Source organism: Idiotropiscis lumnitzeri, chromosome 15 (genome assembly GCF_059441095.1).
Source record: "Idiotropiscis lumnitzeri isolate Australia: NSW breed Sydney's pygmy pipehorse chromosome 15, RoL_Ilum_1.0, whole genome shotgun sequence".
Taxonomy (NCBI): Eukaryota; Metazoa; Chordata; class Actinopteri; order Syngnathiformes; family Syngnathidae; genus Idiotropiscis; species Idiotropiscis lumnitzeri.
This window is the reverse complement of record NC_142405.1, coordinates 6,738,683-6,757,380: the sequence shown is the minus strand read 5'-3', so window position 1 is coordinate 6,757,380 and position 18,698 is coordinate 6,738,683. Positions and strand designations below refer to the sequence as shown.

At 43.9% G+C, this 18,698-nt stretch overlaps 2 protein-coding genes across 19 annotated transcripts in view; one reads left to right on the top strand and one right to left on the bottom strand.

Annotated features, from left to right (window-relative positions):
- Positions 1-3,562, top strand: part of cacna1aa (calcium voltage-gated channel subunit alpha1 Aa) — a 61,687-nt gene extending 58,125 nt beyond the window's left edge. For 17 of the 18 annotated variants that reach the window (XM_088316472.1, XM_088316487.1, XM_088316483.1 and 14 more), the window contains one exon: positions 667-3,562. In XM_088316472.1, the coding sequence (XP_088172598.1) occupies positions 667-1,458 (792 nt within the window). In that variant the 3' untranslated portion in view covers positions 1,459-3,562. The remainder of the gene's footprint in view (positions 1-666) is intronic. The other variant, XM_088316485.1, reaches the window with a different exon arrangement.
- A 2,802-nt stretch (positions 3,563-6,364) lies between these two features.
- nacc1a (nucleus accumbens associated 1, BEN and BTB (POZ) domain containing a) lies at positions 6,365-17,936 on the bottom strand. Its single transcript, XM_088317151.1, has 8 exons — positions 17,474-17,936; positions 14,127-14,280; positions 13,661-13,933; positions 12,183-12,810; positions 11,917-12,087; positions 11,304-11,409; positions 11,109-11,206; positions 6,365-10,986 (listed from the first exon to the last, which is right to left on the bottom strand). Exons 2-8 carry the CDS (start codon positions 14,250-14,252, stop codon positions 10,676-10,678), a joined length of 1,713 nt encoding a protein of 570 aa, XP_088173277.1. The 5' UTR covers positions 14,253-14,280; positions 17,474-17,936; the 3' UTR covers positions 6,365-10,675.
- Between the last annotated feature and the right edge of the window lie 762 nt (positions 17,937-18,698).

Below are 18,698 nucleotides of genomic sequence, written 5' to 3'. Positions count from 1 at the left end.
AATATATATTGGTATTTATATTTGAATTTATTGATGTCAACAACTCAACACGTATGCATACAGCACCGCTGTATGTTTGTTCACTGGAATGCCGTATGCAATTTCTTTTCCCTCACTCCCTTTTCCACCATTCCAACATCATTTATATTAGGTTAAAAAGAAAAAAAAGTTAATCACGTATGCACTGGAACTCTATGCATGGAATTGACTTTTCCAACCAGTAAGGAAACAGGGAAAAAAAAGAAAAATATATATATATATAAACATTTCTTTTTTTTTTTATTACTCTGTTTACATTGGCAGAAGTGTGTGTTGTGATGTAATGTTCCACAGTATAAGTTATAATACATATGTACAATCCTCGCATGTATAGATATTGATTCTGTCCCACAAATGATGCTCTGGAAATCAACCCTTTTCCTCCTCTTCTTGTTTTCTCTCCTTTGCATGGCATGTCTTTTTTCATCCACATCCCTTGCACCGATACTTTCTCTTTCTCTCAACTCACATCACTTGTGCTTTAATTGTGCTTGTCTTCTCGTGCTTTTATTATAATACGTATATCCTTTCCTCCTCCTGGCTCTTCGTCTTCCATCCTTGACTATATGTTCTGTCGTCGAATTTGTGGTTCGTACTTTTATTTGCTTTATTTCACTTTTCGTGTAGGGCAGTAGTTCGGTCAGCGGAAGTCCTGTCCCATCAACCTCCGGGACTAGCACGCCGCGCCGAGGCCGCCGTCAGTTGCCTCAGACGCCCGCGACACCCCGCCCCCACATTACGTACTCCCCAGTCGTCCGTAAGGGCATGCCCTCACAACCTGCGGGGCCTCCGGGCCGGGCTCCGGCCCCTGCGCCCCGCCGGTTATCTCCCGATGTCCCCCAAGGTCCGGTTCCTCTTGCTGGCGTCCCGCCCGCCCACCACGGCGTGCCCCGCCAGGCTCATCACCCTCCGCTTCGTTGGGCAGACACAGATGGAGGATCCATAGAAGGGGACGGCTGCTTTTACAACCAAAACTACATTCCCCACCACGAACCACCCGCCCATGAGCCAGGCAGCAACCCCCACCCTCACCCCTTGGCCAGCCACCAACTGCCTCCTCCTCCTCAACCGCAGCCACGCAACATGCACCCCCTCCCTCCACCCCAGCCACACCCCGTAAACAACCCCCACCCTCACCCCTTGCCGCCACATCCGCAGCCAAACCGTACCTCACCTCGGACCGTCCACCACGTGCCCCCGTCTAGCGCTCCCCTGACTGGGCCACTTCAAGGCCAAGTGCAACCTCCCGTCCAGCGCCGCCTCCCTAACGGTTACCGCTCTTCGTCACCGTCCACACATCTCCACGGACCCCAACATAGTGGGCCTCACAAGGTCCCACCCCCAGCGGGACACCCTAGAGGACCCCGCAAGGGTCTGCATGAACCCTATTGCGAGAAGGAGCAGGACGATTGGTGCTAGAACACGGTACGTGGACGCACGTGACATCAGCCGGTCCTTGGAATACGGCGGCAACGCTGGGCTTGACCAGGCGTCAGGATGGAGGAATGAAACAGAAATGATCTAATGCAATCGGAGATGGAAAACAAAACAAAAAAAAATTCTACAGAAAGAGGTACCAAACGTGCATTGATGTTGCATTCATCATGACAAATGTTAAACTACAGTGTTGAAGGACGCATGTAGGAGCGGTGATTGAAAATTCTGCCTCTGGTCAAGAGCTACAGCCACTTACAAGATGTCAAGAGTTGCGACTCAAAAAAAAAAAAAAAAGGGACAAAAGATTTTTTTTTTTTTTTTTTGCTTCCTCAAGCTAACATAAATTGTTAGCTTGAAAAGGAAGTCAACCCCAAACCCACCCAGCCACTTGTTGAATATTGATGAGTTTTATCATCTGTTTTTAAATACGAACAAAACTGACGACAAGCCCTCCGCCTTGTACGAGGCGAGAGGCTGGGGGTACGACAGTCGAGGAGGGTCAGGGGGGTGGGCAGGCGTCGACTCGGGTAGGCTGGAACCCGATTAACACAGATCACCCTCCACCTGGAAACAGACGATTCACTCCCTCCTCCGCCGTGACGAAGAAAAACAAAGTGATGACGGGTTGAAACACCAAACCAGTTTTCTGCAGCATTTCTTCTTCTCTTACTGCAGCGGCTGCTTCTTCCGCTTCTTCTTCTTCAAAACATGCAAGCTTGAATCTTCTGTTGCACCCCCACACAGCTTTTTTAAGACTTGTAAACCCTGTGTGATCCTGCATGAATGATCAAAAAAAAAAAAATGAGAGAATACGAGCAACAATGAGAAGCTACTGTACGTAAGGGGTGGGGTGGGGGGCGGGGCATATTTCTTCCAGTTGTAGCCTGTAGGTTTCTGCCCTTTGGGGGTGAAATGACCTTTTGGTTTCTCTCTCTCTCTCCCCCTTTTTGACATTCCTCTCTTTATAACCTCACATTCACTCAAAAAGGTCATAGAGAGAAGTCACGTGTCATTGTAAGTAAGAAAAAAAAAACTACTTTTTTTTGCTTGCGTGTCTCTGTGTTGTGTGCCAAATGCCTGCCACTCATACAGATGGAAATGCACTTTTTTCTTCTGAACTTTTCTAACAACGGTGATAATCTTACCATGATAAACTGGCAAGCAGGGTAAAGTGGATGTGGCAACGTTCGTCTTTATTGGAAACATTTCCGAGCTCTTCCCGACAGAGAAACTGACGGACAGAAAGGTGGAGAATGGAGAGAAACTTGTTGTTTTCTTTGACCATAATAAGAGAGCTCATGCATGGGATGTAAAAATCCTCTGGCGCATGAGATGACCCGGCTCGACACTTTTCATACCGTGGGGTGAAGTTATGGCCCATTGCATCATGGGAGTTCGACTTTCTTCGATATGTACGGTGCCCAAAAGTATTTTTTCACACTGGAACCTCCAATTTGACCACAGTCTATTCTGTGACTCCGAATAAATAAAAGTTGCCTTGCATAGCCACAGTTCACTAGCCACATAAAGTTCTCAAATTTAATTTACTCTGTGACTCGAATGACATGAATCTCAAATCATCGTTCTCAATTGTTATGAATGAAAATGCCAAAAATCTGCTCCAGCCTTCCAAGAAAAAAAAAAACTCAAAATGTTTTTTTTTAATTGAGAAAAATAGCACTCTATTAGGCTTAAAATAAAAATTAAAAAACAGTAATTACAATTTCCTTTTTTGTTTCTCATGCATCATTTGAATTGCCATTGTGCAGTTGCCAAACCTAGCCACCTGGGGGCAGTATAAGACAGACAGTAAGATATACACTTTCTTTCCTTGAGGCGGCATACTTTGGTTGCACCCTTAGAGGTGATCGAAGTTGGAGGTTCCACTGTTTTATCCGTTTTTAGAGTTTGATCGAGAGACATGCCGAATGGAGCCTTTATGCAACATTTGATTTTGGGTCCCTTTCACATTAGGTTTATACAAGCGTGTCCAAAAAGGTCAATATACAATTGGAGTCGGTTTCAGGTATCATTAGGACAGACGTGGGGACATCCGCATTTGACTACTTGGACTTCATCATCGCTTGCTCGAGACTTGCAGAATTGCTTCCTGCAGTTATCCTTTATTTTAAAAGAAATTGTTTTACTTTATTTTGTTCGAATTATACCTGGAACCAAATAACGAATTAAAAAAAAACAAGCACACATATTGTGACTTTTAGGACACATAGTTGGGGGAAAAAAAATGTTCCACGTACCTGCTCAGTTTGGTTATGCCCTGGGTTGCTCTGACCCAGAAAAAAAACATCCCATGTCCTTTATTTCCCAAATCCTGAGGCAGTTCCTCCACCTGTGACCTTCACGATAGCGTCTCTCATCCCACAAACGAAACATTTGAGCTCATTCTGCTGTTTGAACCCACACATACAAGTGAATTACACAGGGTCACTCAAGGTCACGGTCATGTACTGAAAAGATGTCGGGGGCTTTGTTATGGTCCAAGAAAACACAAACGATTTGTATCACTCACGTGTATATAGGGAATTTCTTTCTGTGTGTGTCAACGTGTAACTCCGACTAACACATTTTACAACACCGCTGTCAGCATTTTTAGTTGTTATTGTAGCTGTTATTTTCTGTTTTTATCACATATTGACCACAGAATGCACCCCAGAAAAAAAAAGATAAACCTATCAGTGTCTTTCCAACCTCAGCGGAATGTCACGGACAAGCATTTTTTCACAACACTTTGGAATGAGATAGCACACAAGGTATGTAGCGAATATGTGTGTGAGGTAGTGAGATTTTTCCTCATTTGTCATTGGTTGCCTATTTTTCTTTCTGCCTAAAAAAAAATACTGTAGGTGAGTATGATTGTGGTGCAGTCTTTCGATGTTTGTGGCACAACCCTTGAAATCCCACCTTAATGGTGGAGACAGTTTTTTTTTAGGGTGGATATTTTGACTGTTTTGCACCTAAAAAAATGTGTGTGAGTTGTCAATATGAATGGAACGTGCAATGCTCAGATCACTCACCAGTCACCATCCTTTTTATTTTGTCAATGCTGCAGTAAAAGCCACACTAATTAACCACACCGAGTCTTTAAAGAGCAATGTAAAGCCGCAAAATGAGAAGAAAATGTTTTTTTTAATAGAAATGTTTAAAAAAAAAAGTTTTGAAAATATCTACTTCAAGAACTGCATGTGCTATGTGCATGCCACACTGTGGGTTTAACGGTCATCTTCAGGACATAAAAGAAAAACAGACTAATGAATTCATAGATATTGAAAAAAAGATATATAAATAGATGTTTTTTAAAAAAAAAAAAACGTTTTTTTCTTCTATTTTTGAAAACAAAAAACAATGCAAAAAAGGACCAAAAAAAGGGATCAAAACACAAAAGAGACTGGTGAGAGTCTATTTTTTTCCCTGCTTGAGGCACAACAATGTTGAATGTTGAAGACATCACAGATTATGGAAAAAAAATGTAAACAAAGAAAAGAAGTGCAGATCCAATGATGATGTGTTTTTCCGATATTTGTCGTGCGTGGAGAGGGGTACCAAATTGGATCATACTTGACTGTGGAACCTCTGATCTCTCACTCACTCTCTCTCCCTTTTCTCTCCCTTTCTCGCTTTCCAATGCTGTCTCTTTCACACTCTTATCTCTCTTATCACTCTCAACCTGTCTCACCACAATTTCTACCAGTGCATTTTGTAATTCCAAACAGAACTCTTCCTAAAGAATAATACAAAAAAATAAATAAAAAAAACCAGAGAGAATGCACACTGGGTTGTCTGAGAGTCATTCCTGGGTTACAATGTTAGCTTGCAATTTTACTACACTATATATATATATATATATATATATATATATATATATATAATAAAAAAAAAAATATATATATATATATATGTATATGTTTGTTTTAGAGGGGGGGTTGGTCATGTGACATTCCCAAGCTGAGCCTTTATTGGTCGTTACCTAAACCGGAAAAACTGATGTCATTTTCCGTCGACACCAAGTGGCAAAATGGCCGCCCCCGGAGGTGGACAAAAACTTCCACAGAATCAATATTAATAATAGCACCGTGATTTGGAAAGTAGGATTTCATAGAACATGTTATTGTAATGGGTTACTTCTCCCTGAAATGAAGACAATAGCTTTGGCCACGGGGATACTTAAAAGAAAAGTTGAAACTGCCTGCATTCTGTAGACACACCGAAAGAGGGCGACACTGGCTTGGAAAAATAACATTATTGACATGTCTTTTTCTAAAGACAAAAATGATGTTTTAGTTTTGGCTAAATAAATCGGATTTAAAAAAAAAAGAATTAATGATTTAATCCCGTGAAGGGATTACACTACACGCACATTTATTGTATTCTATAGTATTGCAACAATACTGATTGATTTCATAGTGAGGTAAAATCTCAAAGAAAATATTTTTAGATAAAAGTAGATAAGCTTTTGAGCAGTGTTAAAAAAAAAAGTTGGCGTAGGTTTTGATGATCCAATGTATAAATGGGCACCATATCTTTGGAAATCCTGGCAATCACTCAGGGGGTACCACACCTCCTATACTATAGAAAATGGATGGGTGGCTTTGAAAATCTTTGTCACACGTAAATTCATTTAAAAAAAAATCTTCCACTTGCTGTCTGTTTCTGAGCAGGCAATTCAGAATTAAATTGAAAAAAAAAAACAAGTCAGTAGCAGTGTCGGAATTGTCGCTACATTGAAACCAAAATGCTATGTTGGTTGCACTAACAGCACTTTTGAAAAGTAGTTCTACTCTTTGCAGCCATGTTCGTGCAAGCAGTGCACATATTAAGTACACTTTTTCCACTTACAAACAACTAAAAAAAAAAACAGACTAGAACAAAGAACTTTTTACAAATCTTTTATTAAGATATTCATCTTTGACTCCATTTGGACATGTCTTTATTTTACAGTTTGTTAATGTGCAATTACAGTTGATAATGTTGGGTCACAGTTACAGGGCTTTCACAAAGTTATTGGCACTTGGAACACAGAAAGAAGAGGTGGAGGTGCCGGCGCTGCGGGGTTTTACACGAGGGGGGCGGGGGCGAGGGGCCAAGCCGGTACTGCGCGGGTTGTGAACAAGCAGCGCCGTTTCGGGGTAAATACTGGATATACCTCATGCTGTGAGTGGACAACAAACAATCTTACCTCTACGTGTGTCTATGCATTATATACAGTATTCCTCTATACATGTATATATCATATTTATATATGTACTGCCGTGTGACACAAGGATCTCCATGCCATGCCACACCTTTTCCGTTCAAGTGTGTAGGTCTACGTGTATGTGAAGTGTAAACACATTTTGAGGGAAGAAAACCAAAAAAAAAACAAAAGGTCACTCGTTCTCAACGCTTGTAGTCGACGCACGAAGTCAAGACGAAAGCCGCCACCGAAAGGTTCACCTTGAAGTTTGGAGTGGGCGAGGCCACGGCCGAATCCTGCACTCTGGCCGGACTGCTGACGTCAAAGCAAGCAAACACTTCCTTCCATGGAAAATAGTGCTGATTCACAGCGATGACTGCAGTGTGAGCCAGTGACTCATCAGTTAGAAATGAATCTGGATCAGTCGGTGCGTCAGTGCCATGCTGATTTAGGACCTCGTTATTAGTGATACGTCTCTAGTCGCAAATAATATTGCTTTTAGCAGTTTGAGAAGAAGAAAATTCAGTGCAAAACTGAAAGGGCATTTCTGTGTTTCGTACGAGACTAGAGGCATTTACACAATGAACAGTGAAGGTACGCTGACAACTCCACAAAAGGGGGATGAGAATAATAACTCATTTGCTACGAATTCTGCTGATTGCGTTTATTAATTGGAAGAAAAAAAAATATGAGATGGAGGCCAAGACTTGGCGCTGCTGAGTCAGTCAACTCGTTTGCTAGCTCGTCTAAAACGGCGCCCCAACGACCACATGAGTATCCCGCAGACCTGTTCTCAAAATATCTCACCGGGAATGGGACATTGTAATTTTCTAGGAATTATTAACTCATTCACTGCCAGCCCAGGGAAAACAAATGTACTTTTTGACGTCTATATCCGTCAATGGCAGCGAATGATTAATAGATTTGCATTGATCAATTCCGCAGTCAACTAAATTCTTGATTTCTTGCACAATCACAAACGTCTCTTTTGTGAAGCCAAATTCACTGACGTCATTTGAAAACAGACAAAGAAAAATGTCATTACAGAGAAACTATTTAAAAAACAATAAATCATGATTAAAGTGTAATAAGCCAGTGAGCATTTGAAAGTTGAGTCCAAGCACAAGGCTGCTGACGCTGTGGAGGTGAACGGAAACACCTGGAAGCACAACAGTCTTCAAAAGATTCTGCAGAGGTAAGTGGAGTGCTCAAATGAGGTTTTGTAGTTATTTACTGCTTAATCCCAAAGTACTGCATCTCTCTTTGCACTTTTTTTTAAACTCTCACAACACACATTCTTGTGGTTTCAAAAAGGATGAATAAGGTGATGCGTATTGAAGTGAGGTTGAGCTGGCCGGGAATGAAAATAAAAAAAAATGTTAAAAAAAAAAGCACAGCAAGCCGCTTTAGGAAAAACAACCTTTGTGCCTGACATGTCGGCGCTTTTGAGGGTTTTTCCTGAAGACGCGTGCACGACGCTCCGCTCACTCTCAGAAACAAAGTCATTCAGTAACAGGAACATTGAAATCATCGGCGTGCGCTCTTGCCGCTTTCGAACGGGACCGTGTGCAGATTTGCAGGGAGGGAAGGACAAATTCTACCCAAACGGGTTCAATTGCGACACAACACTTGTCAATAAGGTGCACGAACCGCTGGTTCTTCTCCCTAAGGTGCGAAAACCTCCACTCTGCCTCGTATGGAAGGACCTCCAAAATAAAAGCGTATCAACGCACCGATTCGCCTTCACATCCACGCATACACATAAACACCAAGAAAATTGACCTGGAGCAATATCGCGCCAGACGTCTTCGTACCAAGCAAAAATTCTGCTTATTGATCTCCATTAAGAAGGCACATTCCATAATTCCATAAATATGACCTCCCCCCACCCGTAACATGATTAGAATACAAAGTACAGTAGTCGTTTTGGGGGGCCTTAATTTCCCTGCACATCATTGTCAAAAACAGTCAAGCCTGCCGATTCCGTCTGGGTGCTTTTTAGCTCATGAACAGAAGATGAAACGCGTCAAAAGTAGCAGTTCCACTGCCCATTCCATCCGGTTCACCAGAAAATAACCGCAAATCATTAAGGGCGCCTGGGATGCCGCATCACACTTTTTAACGGTAAAAAATAGCACTTCTCCTCATTAAGTCGCCGCCTCTTTCAACAAAACGAGAATTTAAAACAATCCCCGTCCCCCCTGCTCGCCTCGCGCGCACGTCACAGAAGGCGTGGTGGGCACGCGTACAAATATAGCTTCTCTTCTAAAAATATGACCATCTTTGATTACCTGTTGACCATAAAATTTTCATTAGAATCATCTCAGTTAAAAAGCTGCTCCCCCCGTCTCTCTGATCGCCGTTCAAGCTTGCTAAAAATATAGAAAGCAAAGATGGGCTATATTTATATAACACTGCACAGTCGAACACAACAAAGGTGGATTTGGTCATGAAGATTGATGAGTGGAACATGAAATTGGAGGACAAATTAGTGTGTGCGTATATATATATATATATATATATATATATATATATATATATATATATATATATATATATATATATATAATTATTAACAATATTTTGGGGGGGTGAGTTTGTGGAACACGAGTAGGCATTCTTGCACTGGGGATTAAAAAAAATATATGCCATCAATGCTTACATTCAAGACATACTACGAAAAATGGAAATCCTTTTGAGCATTTACTTGATAGCCTTGATATCCACTTTAAAGGGGAAGTCAACCCCCCCCCCCCCCCCAGAAAAAAAATGTTGCAACAAAATGTTCCATGCTGCTTCACACGGCGTTCTGATTAATATTGCATTTGTGGAATATGAGTTAAGTAGCAAAATCCACCCATTTGTAGCCATCTGAGGGGGCGGCCATTTTGTCACTTCTGTTGACTGGCCCCAGAGATTGGGCAAAAGTGGCTGGGTTTTATTGGTTTAATTATATTCTGCAAATGCAATCTTAATCAGAATGCCATTTTTTGAGTAGTGGGCCTGCATCAAACATATTCTTGGAAAGAAAATTTTGGGGTTGACTTCTCCTTTAAGGTCCATGCACTAAAACACTCGGAAGACAAGTAAGCACGCTATTAAAATCTTAGAATCTTATTAGTAACAATTTTCCACCACTGTCCAGCATCTTCCACTACTTTTTGCACACTACTTGGAAACTTTGGCAAACTAGTAGGAAACGTGTCCTACTAGTATGCCAATATTTGCATTTATTCAATATAAAGGATACTGAAACCATTTCAGGAATTATTTGATAATCACTACTAGAACTACTTGTAGAGACATTGTAGAATATTAGGAGTTAATATCTAACACTTTGCTAGCGGTACTGGTGAACAGCTGTGGGTCAATAGTAACATGTAGTTGACCTACTAGTGTGTAAAAATGTCAAAGAGTAGTAGAAGCCACTAGTGGAAAGTGCATTACTAGTAAAAAAAGAAAAAAAAAAAAAAAAAAAAATCACCGATGTGCTTGATTAGCATCTTACAGTTGTAATAGTAGGCTAAAAGGTACACGAGTAGTGGGGGGGAATTAAAAAAAAAAATCAGGAATTGCAGGGCTGTGAGGGAAGAAAATTTAAATTGATTCCATTAGGAATAATTGTATACTAATAGGCCATAAGGACTTCAAGCTGGATGTCAAGTCTACAAAATAAATGCTCCAAAGGCTTTCCCTAACTACCTTGCCATGCACCCTCCTTCCTCAGGTTCCGCTATTAACTCCTCCCACCAGCAAGACTGGGAATGTATTTCATATGCAACAACCAATGTGCTTACACACCTTAAAAGGAGAGGCGGAGGACACACACTCTCCCCTCCCCTCTAAAAGCTCCGTTACACAGTCTGAAAAGAAAAACAAAAGGTCGTTTCCATGTCCCGGTTACAGCTGTAGCGGCGTAGTATGGACAGTCGCATGTGAGAGTGAGGAGGCAAGCACAACTTGGGGAACACTGCCGCACGTGTCGCTAAACGTCCCTCGACGCAACGCTCAAAATAACGCTCCCACATCCCCGCTCACGCCCGGTAGAGATTCACCTGAAGAGCCGCCCGACTCGGCGCCGGCCGAGGCCGAGGCTTCCAGGGAGGCGGGGTCGAACGCCGGCTCGGCGTTCAGGGTGTCGTCCTCCGCTTTGACGCCGTCGGAGAGGAAGGCGGAGTAGGCGTCGCTCTCGGCGATCAGCAGCTTGAGCTTGGGGATCCAGCTCTTGCGCACCACTCGCCGGGCGTTGGTGCACATGTCGGCGGCGATGGCGTTCATCTCGCTCTCTTTGAAGCTGGTGGCAAAGTTCTGGCAGTAAACTGAGGCGAGGAACAGAGACGCAACGTTAGCGTGGGCTTCTCTGCTGGCCTTTCACATATGTCGCGGGATTTTTTTTTTTTTGGAACCAAATTTGCCTCACAAGAGCGCAATGCGTGCTCACATTTGACTGCGTGCAGCACTCGGTTGTCCAGGGGCTTGCGGCTGGGGTCGTTGGTGGATGAGCGGATGCCGGTTCCGCAGCTGTTGGCCAGCGTATTCCTGAGTAAAGGTGTGATTGGACAAATAAATAAATAAATAAAATTGATTTAAGCTTCAAAACAAAGAGGTGGGCGGGGTGGGTGGGGGGGTGACAAACCTGTCAAAGAAGGCAGCCAGCAGCCTCCTCAGCAGCACCTTGTGTCTGGTCCCTGCACTCACATGACAGTTCATCAGCTGCGCTCGGGAAATGAAGACAGACGTGCCTGAAAACACAGAAGAGCGCCAATGAATATGATAATTAACGTTCACATTTCGATGTAAGATTTTTTTTTTTCCTCTTGCTCTCTTTTGGCCTCAGTGTTTTATGTGTTCCATTCTTGATTTTAGTTCACCAGAAGTTTGCCAACAATTTTATTTATTTTTTTTTGTCGCAAAGGAATTTTGCACATTTTCAAAATTTTGTGACAAGAGAACGCAACAATGTCGGCCCCTCAGTGAGAGAGGGGGCTTTAAACTGCAAACGAGTTGAAATGGAATCAATGTTTCGGTCCGGCGCGGCGAGGTAATGCACTTCATGCTCGACAGCCTTTACAAGTGAGTTCTTTTCATTTTGTTTTAACAAGCGGAATATCGATTTGCTCGGAGCATTGTTAGCATATGAGATTTGGGGAAACATAATCATTTATACAACACAGACGACTCACAAAAACATTTGCAAGCATGTCCACTTTGATGGGGTGTACAAATGGGTTCGAAACACACGTACGTACCTGAGACCAGCTCTAGCTTCTCAGCAGGATCTCCCTCCTCATACAGTTTCGGATGACAGCGGTTGCCAATTTGGGCGATAAGCTCTGCCGGGAGACAAGTGAGGTCTCTGCCACGCATACGCCCCCGTGTCTCCGTGTGGTCGGGAAGTGCCTCCACCCGCTCGCCGGCGGCTGAGGAAACACAATATGCAAACATTAGAGGGTTTTATTTACACACACACCCTATCATTATTATATTAATATTGGAATATTTTGGATTTAACGACCTGCAGCCCCCATGTTGAGCATGCTGTACATGGTGTACATGTTGCAGATTTGCCTGTACTGCTCTTCGGCGCAGTCTTCTGTTCCCTCTTCCTCCTCTTCGTCATCGTGGTAGCTGATGGGGGAGTCACTTGCGTAAGTGCTCAGGGTGCCTGGGCTGGCGCCCTCTGACATGCCCACGCCGGACGCTGAGGTCCCATTGGAGCCTGCGCTACCACTAAGCCCGCCGCTCGCCACCATGCCAGCCAGGCTGGTCGCCGTGGCGCCCATACCCATGGCCAGTCCGAGCGCTCCGGGGCTCTGGATGGCACTGCCTCGCACCGCCTCCTGGGAATAACGCGCGGCCTTTCTGGCGCCCGCTCCTGCCCCGGAGCCCCCGCCTCCTCCATCACGGCTGCTGCCACCCTCCCACAACCGCTTGGCGACGGGAGTGCAGACCACCGAATGAGCGGCGGCTTCCGGTTGGCTTGCCGGCTGCTCGGTCTTCACCCGTGACACTAACGGGAGCGGCGTCAAGCAGGCGGCGGGCCGGCCCGCACTGGTACTGGTCTGGGTTACGGGGCTCTGAGGCTCAGATGGTGGAGCCTCCTCGGCGTTAAGACCCTGGGAGTCACAACTTGGGGAGGAGACCTGATAATGAACATAACGACAAATTCTGCAAGTAAGCTATTATGTAACGGTGATCTTGACAAAAATGCATTCCAAAGTGGGTGGCAAAAAAGGATTTGCAAGCTGATTATAGCTGATGAAAACCAAGACGTAAATTAAAAATATAATTGGAAAAAAATGTAAACAAAATTTAAAAAAAAACAAAAAATGCACTCGAAAAACTGAAATTATCTACGTTTATAAAAATAACAAAAAATGAACTATAATTAAAGCACACATTTTCATTTTAATTCTTGTCAAGTTTGATCATATGAACTTTTGGGGTTCAATTTAAATTAATTATTTGGGTATTGATTTATAAAGAAGGAAGGTCAACAATAACTACTTTATTACACATTACTGCACAGTTTTTTTTTTTTAAATCTTCCAATCGACAACTATGCTATATATTAAAAATAAATAAATAAACAAACAAAACTCAACGAAAACAAAGCATTTGTTCTAAAGACTAAAACAATCCAAATTTGAAAACAAAAACGACAATAAAAATTCCAAACCCTGCAAACAAGGACTGCTGTAAACAGCCACATTATTCATTACAATTAATTAACAGATTAAGTAGTGTGTTAACTCAGTGCTTTCCACGTACTAAACTTGCAAAGAAGATTAAATCCCGCCGGCGCACACATTAACAAGTTCTCTATAAAAGCTACAAGCGGTCAGAGAGCCCACACCAATAAAAATCTTCCTCTTGCATAACGTGGAGAACTAATTGAGAATTAATTTCTTCCTGTTTTCATCTTAATTATTGGCCAGACAGACAAGCTGAACATTTTCTTTCGAGACTTCCCCAAACGCATTCGGTTTTTACCTTGAGGAAGAATTCAGTGCCTTTTTCCATGATCTGTTGGATCTGCAGGAAGCCGGCGGTGTACATTAGGAGGAACTGGTCGCCCACCGTCATGCTCAAACGTCCGGTGTAGCAGAAGGCCAAAATCTGTTGGAAGCTCTGTGGCTGCACAGCCGGTGGAAGCTCCACCACTGTTGGGCTGGCCTCATTGCTGCTGCAGCCGCCGCTACTGCCGCTGTTGCTGAAAAGGTCCCGGAAGTAAGAACTGCTCGCAGCCAAGACAGCGCGGTGAGCCTTGGGGAAAAAAAAAAAAAAAAAAGGAGTCTGAATAGAAATTTAAAAAATAAATTGAATCAATTATGTGGCTGAGCTGATAATTTCACCCCCTAATAAATCTGTGAGATTCTGCTAGACACTTGCCGAACGCATTCGCTTTGAGGTTGCTATCACGGAAGAACATAATCTGACTCTCGGTTGTAAGCCCTACCTTGAAGGCATGTCCCTTTACCACCACGGAGACATCACAGTAGAGGCCCTGCAGACGTTGCTCGTTGAGACACTCTAAAACGTTGTTGCCAAAGTTTGGAATCGCCATCTGGAGGGTCTGGGCCATGGTGCGCCAGTGCACACCAACAAAGGCTCTGTTTGGGAAATAAAAATAGACGGGATTTTCAATGCATACAAGCGGGACTCACTACTTTCGCGGGGATTGCCACGCCCCCAAAGAAAATATTTTAAAAAGAAAAAAAAAAGAATTTTTTTTTTAAAAATTAAAAAATATTGGGGTGAAAATGGACTCACTCTGAGAGATGAAATAATTCATTTGTGAAGAAGATTGTGGTTAATATGCCGTTTGTTAAAATATTTTTGCAGGTGAAATATGTCATGTTTAATAGACAATTTTGCAATCAATTTCAACAGAGAGTGAAACTCGGCGAGCCAGAGAGCACGACTTGTGATATTTTCACCGAGAAATATTTTAACATTGCATGGGAGAGGAAAACTAAGATTTTCTTTCCTCTACCATAGCGTTTTTTTTCCACCTTTCACCGGCGGTTTTGGAACGACATGAAGCTTCACTGTACATTTACGCACACAATTCTTCACACAGTCCTATCAAAGACGTTTCTCCAGCCCATGAAACGACCATATTTGTTCAAGATTTGGCGGATAATCTACATTCCATTAATCCTATACGTCACGTCGGCCTCTCAGGAGCAGTCACTGCCAGAGCTCCATGAAAGCCTGTTTTATGTTCTGTCTTCCATGAGCCATAAAATCCAGTGTCCTTAGGTAACTGGGTCATGTGCTGTTATTCTCTGCGTGTGTGTGGCTTCGACAAACAGCACATAGCATGATTCTATTCACTGTACTGTACACCAAACATCCAAAAGTAAACACATCTCGCGCTGAGCCTTTTCAAAGCCGCTGAGGGCCCGTCGCGAGACATTTAAGTGACTAAATACCGTTGCCGTGCATATGAACACTCATGTCATGGCGCTTTTGTATGTTTCAATCGACAGAAAATATATGTTTACTATTCACTAAATCATTTACTGCCATTGACGGCTAAAGACGTCAAAGATTATTATTGTTTTTTTTTTAACTCGGCTGGTAGTGAATGAGTTAAATGGAAATGTGCGAGTAATCTTTATACCAGCCTTTAAAGCAGGGGTGTCAAATTAATTTTCATCACAGGTCAAATTGCCTCCGAAGGCAGTTAGGACTGCGTAATGCTAATAAATTTATGCCATATTAAATGTACGCACTTGCCTCAGCATTTGGGGTAGCTTTCAACTAGAATAAGGAGAAAAATAATTTGATTATTGCAAAGCGGACCGAAGTTAGCTAAAAGAGAAACATGTCCTGCTAAAGGTAATGTTTTTGTTGTTTGTTGCATCATACCTTTCACAAAGTGCACCTCACGGTTTGGAACTTTTTAAGGTAAACAAGCACTGAACATGCTAAAGCCTCGTCACAGAACGTCCCCTCACTGTTTAACTGGAGCAAAGCGTCGCCCGCTAAATCGTTTGGCCCAGTTAAACTTGTCTCGGTGCATGTTGAAGCGTCTCCGGCTAACTTAGCATAGCATAGCTTTCTCCCTACGTCTCATTGTAACACATCGCTTCAAAGGTGGCAACAATATGAGTTCAGAAATCTCCAGAATCATGCAACATAATGATTAAAAGCATTGCTAAATCAACGTGTAGGAGCAGGGGCATCAAAGTTTAAGATTGGCCAAGTCTTCCAGACTTAAACCCCATAGAGCATGCATTTTTAACTGCTAAGCGGGGGAGACAGGGGGGACTAATTCTCCCAAACAAACAAAAACAGTGAAAGCATCACAAAAGAAGACAAAAGTTTGGTGCTTTCTTTGGTTGCAGTTATTGCAAAAAACCAAACTGGAATTTAATGTTTATTCACTTTAATCCATTTCAATACAATCTGTTCCAATACATGCTTACCTAAAACTAAGACCGTTAAGTTGTGTTTCAGATGCCGATGTAAACGCCTGGTGCAAAAAGCTGAAACGCTCCCTCGACTCATGTTCATCTTTTGATGTCCAAACCAAACAAAATGAATGTATGGTGGGAGTGACCAGTGAGGGCTGGTGAGAGCAGTCCCATCATATCCAAAGCCTTTCATTTGGGACTTCGCCAAGCTCGAGGGTAAAGAGAAATGCTCTCTTTGTCTCACTCCAGCTCCCTCTCCCTCATACTAAAACACAGATGCGCACACACCAACTCAAACAAACCCACAAAAGGCACACTGACTCGCACACAGACAATACAGCTTGTTTACGGATTGGCGAGCCGCAGTGAGCACACATGCTTGCACATGAAGACACACAAATACAGGGTTTAGAGAGGAGGGGCCAGGGGGTTGCACAGTTTGCTCGTCTGACAGTGAAAGAGATGTGACGGAGCGTGCATGCGTCTTTATGCACCAAGGAGGGGCGATCGAGTCTTGAAGAGAATAGAGAGATCATGCCAGGTCGACCCTCCGTTAAACCGAGTGTTCTGAATGCCAGTCAACTTCAAATCAAAACTCGAAACCAGGCTCGCCGGGAAAGTGGGTCAAACACGAAGCACACTTAAGACCTTTCCATCATGTCTCCTGAATGACTTGCATGCTTTTTTTTTTTTTTCCAAAACAGTACATTTGCTGTTGTGACAGTAAGCACTTCTAAAATGAAGCAGCGCTTTTGCGACTGCTGGACTGTGGAGTCATTGCTGCAGCTGGCACACAATGCTGACTTTCTGCAGGCATTTCCTGGTTCTCATGTGCCCGCATCAAGTTATGGCAGACGTGTCTGGTTATCCCTGCATTCAAAACCACGTAGAGTATTTTATGATGGAGACGTTGTGCACAAGCATCCAGGCTGATATGGTTTAACCGAAAGGGATTCTGGGTAACCAGGGGCACACGAGGACTCCGCACGGTGCCAGTCTACCAGCCGGCTGGGGTCTCTCGACTGTCGGCTGGCACCGGAGGCAACGCGAGGGAGGCGGCACGGGCTGGCAGCGAGATCCCGGCGAGCGTCAGGTTGTCCCCGCTGCTGACGTGCAGTCAAATTACACTCCCAAAAAAATGCGCCCCCCAAAAGCCCCCTTCGTGAATAACTAATTCGTCGCGACAGTCTCGTGGGACTGAAAGAGCCGATCATCGTCCTCCCCAATCCGCAGCGGGCCTGTCGAGGTGGCTAACGGCTAAAGCTAACTGTTAAATATTTTGGGCTCACCATCCACCTCGTGCACACTCAATCCAACAAATATGAAACATTTCCACGACGGCTCGCACTCCTAAACACACAAACACACGCAGGTCACTTACTGTCAACGCGGGCGAGGTAGCTCGGCTGCGACGTCGCTTATCAAGCTCCCAAATGTGGCTTATTTAAATATTTTGGTGATGGGGGAAATCGCTCCCCCTGCCAGTCTCCATTCTACCGACATCAACAGGTCATCCCGGGACACGCAGCAGCTGAGCGCGATCCAGACGGAACCAGTGCGGCAGCGAGCGGGGGTGGGGGAGGGCGCACAACAACGAGCAATTCTTCCCAAGTGCCGCTAGCGAGGGCTGTCTTGACGCACACCTGACCGACGCCGCATTTTGCCGTGTTTGTGACAAAAGAAGCAACACCGCGCGGGGCTTTGCGCCGCCTCGCTTTGTGAGTGACAAGCGGAGGAGGGGAGTCGAGGCAACCCGGACTCGTCCCCTACTTCCCCCCGAACTTTAAACGTCCCGTATCTGCCGGATTCTTCGCCGTCATCATCGGCTGCAACCTTGACGTGAAACGCAGACAGGCCCTCCCACACGTCGAACCCCCCTCCCCGGTCATCCCACTTGGCTTCCTCCTCCTCCTCCTCCTCCTCCTTCTCCTCTTCCGCCGCTGGATCCTGAGACGACCCCCTTTCTCCTCCTCCCTCCCCTCGCATCCCTCCTGCACTCGAGACGTTCGCTTGCCCCCCCCCTTTTCGACTGGAACTCGATAGCGATTGTCGGGAATGGATCCCCGGTGACTGCGGATCTCGGAAGCACTGATGGCGCCGGTTTATAGAAGACGAAAGCTTCATTCCATCGCATGCCTGCCAGGCTAAAAATCGCGAGGAAGCGAGCATGCGGGCTCACCTGCATGAAAAAAAAAATATATCGGGGCCCCTCTATTTTTATGTCTGAATCAGGGGCGCTTCCATGGATTTGAAAAGATATCTTCTTGCCCCCCCCCCCCCCACAGCCAGCCAACAGGCGTGGGAAAATTTTGATACAGTTTTACAGAAAACTATGCATTTTATTAATATTTTTGACTATTCCTATATCTGTGAAAACAACATAACCATTTCTTTCTTTAAATAATAGTAATAAAATCCTCAAGATTAATTTCCAACCTGTTCCATTAAAATGAAATGCAATTGCAATCTGTGGAGAAACAAACAAAATCTCTGCAAACACTACCAAAAAAAACAGGGCCAATTACCTTTTATGAATTACTGAAATTTGAACATGATTATCTTTTGAACAAGAATCCACCAGCAAACATAAAATTATAATTTCATGG